This window comes from Borostomias antarcticus (genome assembly GCF_949987555.1).
Source record: "Borostomias antarcticus genome assembly, chromosome: 20".
Taxonomy (NCBI): domain Eukaryota; kingdom Metazoa; phylum Chordata; class Actinopteri; order Stomiiformes; family Stomiidae; genus Borostomias; species Borostomias antarcticus.
Genome location: NC_140253.1, coordinates 4,438,866 through 4,446,365, shown reverse-complemented (window position 1 = coordinate 4,446,365; position 7,500 = coordinate 4,438,866). Strand labels below are relative to the sequence as shown.

At 50.2% G+C, this 7,500-nt stretch overlaps 2 protein-coding genes across 2 annotated transcripts in view; both read left to right on the top strand.

Annotated features, from left to right (window-relative positions):
• The window catches only part of zcchc7 (zinc finger, CCHC domain containing 7), a gene marked incomplete at both ends in the record, with an annotated part of 46,001 nt that extends 41,978 nt beyond the window's left edge, over window positions 1-4,023 (top strand). Inside the window, 3 exons of the mRNA XM_084454471.1 lie at window positions 2,921-3,016; window positions 3,192-3,297; window positions 3,407-4,023. Coding sequence (XP_084310597.1) covers window positions 2,921-3,016; window positions 3,192-3,297; window positions 3,407-4,023 — 819 coding nt within the window. The remainder of the gene's footprint in view (window positions 1-2,920; window positions 3,017-3,191; window positions 3,298-3,406) is intronic.
• A 1,426-nt stretch (window positions 4,024-5,449) lies between these two features.
• pgm2 (phosphoglucomutase 2) overlaps window positions 5,450-7,500 on the top strand; it is a 10,020-nt gene continuing 7,969 nt past the window's right edge. Inside the window, exons 1-3 of the mRNA XM_084454327.1 lie at window positions 5,450-5,593; window positions 6,629-6,796; window positions 7,016-7,207. Of these exons, the coding sequence (XP_084310453.1) occupies window positions 5,519-5,593; window positions 6,629-6,796; window positions 7,016-7,207 (435 nt within the window). The 5' untranslated portion in view covers window positions 5,450-5,518. The remainder of the gene's footprint in view (window positions 5,594-6,628; window positions 6,797-7,015; window positions 7,208-7,500) is intronic.

Genomic DNA, 7,500 nt, shown 5'->3' with positions numbered 1-7,500 from the left:
GGCGAATGTCAGGTCACCTCAACTCATTGGTGTTTTGTAGCCTAACGTTGCCTACCTGAGCACCGTGGCGCTACTGCTGCTGCTAGCTGATCTATCTGGGGCGTGTCGGCTGGGAGAGGGAGACCTCAACACATCACACACGGTGCATTCTTTGATATTCACCCCGTGTTGTGTGAGTAAATGCTTCGCCAGGTTGGATGTGCTTCCTCCCTTGCAAGAGATAAGTTTACTGCAGGTGTATTTTATTGTATTGTATTGTATTGTATTGTATTGTATTGCACTGTACTTTAGACTGCTATTCTTGTACTTTGCCTTCAGCACGAGATTATGCTCTTAGTCACTTGTTTTAGAAAGAAGATGCACTTGTGAGTTCTGGCAAGTAGTAGTACATTGGCTTTTCCTACGTTAAATGCAGTTATTGTTAGTCGCTTTGGATAAAAGCGTCTGCTAAATGACTAATGTAATGTGTAGCATTTTGCTGTATCCGTATCTTTTCTTGTAAAGCTCAGCCACACTTTGGAGCGTTTACTGCGGTCAGCCATGGTGAGGGCTCCTCTTATGTGCTCGACTACCGCGTGTAACAAATGACGTAACGTTAGTGTCACTTTCCTGTAAAATGACTCGAGTTGGGGGTCGAGAATCGGAAGAAAATTTAATAAAAGCAAGTTAACTCGTGAGCGCAGGAACCGAAACATGGATTCTAAATGCATATGTTTTATCGAATCCACGGTTCTTGGAAATTTAGAACCGGCTCCAAATTGAAACCGGTTCTCGATACCCAACCCTATCCCTCACCCCTACCCCCACACCCCTCTCCTTCACCTCCCTACCCCTCACCTCCTTCATACTCCTCTCCTCCACCTTCCTCTCCTCCTCCCTTCCCTTCCCCTCTCCTCCACCTCCCTACCCCTCACCTTCACCTCCTTCTCCTCCACCTCCCTACCCCTCACCTCCACCTCCCTACCCTTCTCCTCCACCCCCCTACCCCTCACCTCCACCTCCCTACTCCTCTCCTCCACCCCCCTATTCCTCACCTCCTCCACCTCCCTACCCCTCTCCTCCACCTCCCTACCCCTCACCTCCTCCACCTCCCTACCCCTCTCCTCCACCTCCCTACCCCCTATCCTCCACCTCCCTACCCCTCTCCTCCACCTCCCTACCCCTCACCTCCACCTCCCTACCCCTCTCCTCCACCTCCCTACCCCTCACCTCCTCCACCTCCCTACCCCTCTCCTCCACCTCCCTACCCCTCTCCTCCACCTCCCTACCCCTCTCCTCCACCTCCCTACCCCTCACCTCCTCCACCTCCCTACCCCTCTCCTCCACCTCCCTACCCCTCACCTCTCTACCCCCTCAGCCCATATCAGCTCCCCTCACCCGTATTAGCTAGTCTGATGCCCCCGATAAAGAGAGAGACGGGGGGTAGAGGGGGGAGAGAAAGAGAGCAGGGGAGTTTATCCGCTTAATTAATATTGTCTGTGACGGACACGCCCACACGCATACACACACGTACTCTCACACATTCTCCCTCTTTCTCACACACACACACACACACACACACACACACACACACACACACACACACACACACACACACACACACACACACACACGTAGCGCAGGTTGACGGGTCCTAAGAGGTGATTTCATTTTTTTTTCTCCCCTCATTCTCCCTCAGTGCTGGATCAGAGCATATACAGAGATAAGAGGAGCCAAGGTCAGAGAGAGAGAGAGAGAGAGAGAGAGAGAGAGAGAGAGAGAGAGAGAGAGAGAGACCTACAGCCAATTTACATGAGAGATGAATGGAAGGGTGTGTGGGTCGAAGTTTGCGGGAGGAGGGGGGGGGGCGGCATCAGACAGGGACTGTGATCTCCCGAGGCTGGGTGTGTGCGTGCATGTGTGTGTGCGTGTGCGTGTGCGTGTGCGTGTGCGTGTGCGTGTGTGTGTGCGTGTGCATGTGTGTGCGTGTGCGTGTGTGTGTGTGATCTCCTGGTCTTTGTGATGGAGATGCGGGCCGGCCGGCCGCTCTGACCCGATAATGACGAGACGCCCTAATAGCATTCATCCTTTCTGCCGCAAAACTACTCGAGCGGAAAAGAGAGAGAGAGAGAGAGGGAGGGAGGGAGGTGGGGGGGGGGGGGGTTGACTAGAGGGAGGGAGGAGAGGTGAGCTGAGCTATGTTTAAGAAATGGCGCCTGGAGGAAATGATTTGTAATCGTAGAATCGGGGAGAGAGGGAGGAGTAATGAGAAAGAGAGGAGTGGACGGAGAGGGGGGCACCTTATGAGTGTGTGTGTGTGTGTGTGTGTGCGTGTGTGCGTGAGCGTGTGTCTCGAGCATTAGCAGTAAATGCACTGTGCCGGCCTCAGTCTCCTCTCTCTCTCTCTCTCCATGTCTCTCTTTCTCCCTCTCTCTCTCTCACTCTATATCCATCTTTATCAGTATATATTTGCAGTGAGTAGTCAGGCGTGGAAGGCTTTCAGCACAGTGGCCCATAGGGGATGGGACCCTCTGTCCAACACACACACACACACACACACATACACACACTATCATATAGGGTCATTACTATACCAAGCATAATCATCACACACACATATATTCCCACTCACACACAATACACAAGGTGCGATATCAATAATGCACACATACACACACACACACACACACACTCACACTCACACACAGCGGCTGGATGTCTACACTAGGATGGAGTGATTCTAGGGGCAGTTATTGGACTTGATTCCCCATTCTAAAAGAACAACAACACTTTTTGAGCCTTTTCTTGTCCCCCCCCCCCCCCCCTCTCTCTCTCTTTCCTCTCCCTCCATCTCTCTCTCTCCTCCTCTCCCTCCATCTCTCTCTCTCTCTTACTCTCCCCTCCCTCCCTCTATCTCCCCTGATTCTCTACCCACCCCCAGACTAAGCCAGGTCCCCCTAAGAAGCTGGCTGAGGAGGACCAGGGCAAGACCCCCCCCTACTGCTCCAACTGCTCCAGGAAGGGACACTACAACCACGTGAGTACCCCCCCCCCCCCCCCCCGCCCACCCCTACAGCCACACTGTTAAAGCAACCCATCTCCCCGAAAAAGCCTTTGGTCATGATGAGACAATATATTTCACTCAAGATCCTGTTGTCTGTGTGTGTGTGTGTGTGTGTGTGTGTGTGTGTGTGTGTTAGGATTGTTCTCAGAGGAGGATGTTTAACGGCACGTATCCCAGCACCACCTACATCAACCACTACGACACCAAGGAGGACATGAAACGCAGAGACCAACGACTGCAGTATAGGGTCAAAGGTTTGTCACGCACACACACACACACACACACACACACACACACACACAGGAGACAGGTAAGGTATGTCGACTATTGATGAATGATTCATTCTCTCCCTTTCTCTTACAGAGCTGAAGGAGGCGGGACTGTTTCCCACAAACTCCCAGGCACCGGCGACGCCACACAGACCCCCCAAGAAGAAACAGAAAACCAATCACAGCAGTTACCACACCCCTAAATCCGACAGCAGTCCTCACCAAAACCACAAACCGGTGCGCATCCCTAACTTCAGCCGCACACCCGAACCCTTCCCCACTCTTGCCCACAGAAAACCTGGCCAGGCCAAGACGTGGACACCCAAAACCAAGATGGCCGACAAACAGAAGGGGAAAAAACAAAAAGTTCCCAAAGTCAAAATGGCTGCTGCGAAAACGCCCAAGGCAAGTCCCAGAGTGAAAATACTGGATCTGGACGAGGCTTGTGACTTCCCTCGAGGTGGGAGCGAGAAAAAGAAAAATCTAAAGAATAACAAAAAGAAGAAAGATTTGGTTCCCGGCGGCCCCCACTCCTCAACGGCCCCCACCTCCTCAGGGCCCCCGGAGAGGCTGTTTGGGGCGGGGAACGCTGGCGAGGCCAAGAGGAGGAAGAAGAGGAGAGCCAGGGGGAGAGACAGGAAGGCCGCCAACGAGATGTACCCCACTGACGAGAACCTGTTCATCATCAAACAGAGGAAACGCAAGAGATAGCAGCAGCAGGCGCAGAGAGAGAGAGAGGGGGGGGGGGGGGGGCGGGGAGAGGTCAGAGAGAGGGGGGCAGAGAAGCAAGGGATCTCCTCCTGTGTGAGAGAGAGAGAGGTGTGAGAGAGAGAGAGAGAGAGAGAGAGAGAAAATGGTGTGAGACTATGTATACTTGCGCTGCCTTGTGAGAGTGTGAATCAGTTGGGGAGAGTCTACCAGGCACACAAAACTAAAACAAAACAAAACCTTACAGCCCCACCTAGTGGCCACTGCAAGAACTACATCTCTGCTTACTGACACGCCCCATCTCAGAATCAACTCAAGAGGTTTCATTCTGTTCAACCTCAGTTCACTCAATCGGCTCTGTGCACCAGCTCCACTACTTCCTGAAAGTCACTTGGCATCTTTATTTCCTGTCCTATATGATTGGATTAAGTGATTAATCAGGTGTGCGGCAGACCCAGTGCACACCTGATTAATCACTGAGTGACTTTCAGGAAGTAGTGAAGCTGGTGCACAGAGCCTATACAGAACAAAATCAGGTTCAAGGTGACTGTTCAAGGCGGTTCATAGCCTGTCAAGCTATTGTCGCAGAATTCTCAGACTTTACAGCTGCTTTCACTGTGGATTGTGACTCTCGCTTTTAAATTTTAAGATTGGTTCGAAAAAGCCAGTTGTAAGTACCAGAAGATGATAAATTGATGATGATGATGATGATGACGACGAATGATAATGAAGAACAAGAAAAAACAAGATCAACAACAACACATCAATCTGTGTATGACACTCAATTTGTATATAGCCTATATATATTTATTGAGTGTATTATGTGGTTTAAATTAGTTTTATCTCAGTTCTGGTGGTATTATTGTACAGAGTAATGTCAAGAAAGTGTGCGTATGTGAGAAGCCTATTTGACCTCTGTCTGCACAGTGTCTATACATCTGCACCAAACATGACCATAAGCATTAACTTCCAACCTTGTGCTTTACTGGTCATCATCATCAAGTCAGTTAAGTGTCAAATCATACTGTTGTAATACACATTCTTGTGTTGGGGCTGAGGATGGGAATGGGCCCAGTCATGATACTAACAATGAGTCTCATTCTCTCCATGAACCTAATAAAGTTTTATTGCTTATAGTTTCTTTAATTTTTCAATGTTATGTTTAGGCTAAATGTGAAAAAGATGTGTTGGGTGGTCTCAGCCTTTTATTTTATTTATTTAAGTTTTTTAACGTCACTCACTATGAAATGATTGAAGTTAGTATGACAGCCGTTACATGTCTGGTAGCCTACATGATGCGCTCATTACCAGAGACGAGTGGGCTGCGGCTGCGTGCTGCACGTTTTTGGTCACGCGTCGTCATACTCGTGACGCTTGTACAACCGACTGTAGCTCCGCCCCCAGGCGTAGTGCCCCGCCCCTCACTAGGAAGTGGTTTTCGGGTCCTTTCACAAATCCACGTTTTTGGTGATACTGCTTTCAACGATAGAGGGAAACTATGGAGGATTGTTTATCAACCACCGGTGACATCAAGTTGGACCATGCCATCAAGCAATGGTTGGAATACGATAAGGTGAGTGTCTAACTACGTAACGATAGCTGTATGGTTTCATCATTTATACCAAAGCCGGATCTGCGTGTTCAGATGACAACAGGGGGGTCACTGCGGTGACGACAATGTTGTCTTGCTGTGAACAAAGCTTTGGTGTTCCAGAAACTACTGTTGTCCATTCACCCCTTTGCCAACAAGTCATTATCTAGCTATCTAATTCTAGGCAAGGAATTTGAATAACCAGCATTATCAGTCATAATACTTGTTTTGACGTGTGTGTGTGTGTATGTATATACATGTGTACACATACTTCTGTGTGTACTTGTGTACAGGATGAACAGGTCTGAAGGAATAGCTAGCTATTATTTAACCGCAAGACCCTGCTTGCTTGCATCAGAAAAAAAGGGAAGAGCAGTAACAGATACAATGTCACGATCACTGGATCAAAGACTGCAGTGCACCCACACGTAATCGGTACAACACTTGTCTTTTTTACTCTAAAGTTTTTCTGACACTAATAATAGTTAGCTAGTTGAACTACAACTCTTAATTGCAAGCCTGTTAAATCTCAGGTAAAGGGATACTGCTAGTGCTTTCCATAAAACCACGATGTGCTACATTCATTTGTATGAATGGTGCTATAAATAAAATGACATTGACATTGCTAGCTAGTCGATCCTCTATACAGCATCTGGAGGGACCCTTTGGGAGGAATCCAGCTAAATCTCGATCACCCACGGGATTTGTAACGGGGGTGTGACTGTAGTTATCTAACGAGAGTAACGTGCAGCCATCTGACAGAAGCATGAACGTGCATTCCCGTCGCTAAGCGGAAATGGGACGCCGCTAATCAAGCGGAATTGAAAAAGAAAATCAAATCAATTAGGCCCCTTTAAAGATAAACGCGTTATAGGGGGCTAGCCAGAATATCAGCGGCGATAACCCTATAGTCAAGCCTCACATGGTTCAACTTACAATATACCCTCTCAACTGAGTCTGTACAAGGTACCAGATATCTTCAGTGTCTGCCCCCTGCTGTGTGTGTCTGTCTCCCAGAACCCCCGGACGGTGGCCCTGGTGCAGAGCTTGTTGAAGGAGGGGGCCGTGGAGGAGCTCCAGAAGTGCTTCTCCTCCAGGATGGAGTTCGGCACCGCCGGGCTCCGAGCGGCCATGGGGCCCGGGACCGCCCACATGAACGACCTCACCATCATCCAGACCACGCAGGTGGGTCACATGCTCGCACACACACATACTGTACACACAAGCTCCACTGTGAGAGATTACCCCACTCCTGTGGTACATGGAGAGCTGTGGCTACCATCCCGGTGACTAAACAGGGTTGTGCTTTTAGTAAGTGTCCTGTCTGTCTCTTCTTCATTGTCTCTCCCTCTCTCTCTCTCTCTCTCTCTCTCCCTCACTCTATCCCTCCCTCCGACCCCGCAGGGGTTGTGTTGTTACCTGGAGCAGTGTTTCGGGGATCTGAAGGAGCGCGGCGTGGTGATCGGCCACGACGCCCGGGCGCACCCGGCCAGCGGGGGCAGCAGCGAGCGCTTTGCAGGCCTGGCCGCCGCCGTCTTCACCGGCCGAGGGGTGCCCGTCCACCTCTTCTCTGGCATCACGCCCACCCCCTTCGTGGTACGTCCCAAACCCCCCCCCCCCCTTCTCACGTGTGATCTCCCATGAGGCAAACCGCCTCGCCATCACCTGACCCTCGGATGTCAAAATTCACCATGAATCGATCATTCATTCATTCACTCACTCACTCACTCACTCACTCACTCACTCACTCACTCACTCAGGGTTCAGATCATTGAAAAATGCAAGAGGGAAAATCACCCAGAATGAGATTCAACCTCCATCCCAGTTTGTTACATGATGGCGGAGGGGTGGGGGGGGGGGGTAGTCCTGTCTGTTTGTCTGGTGTCAAG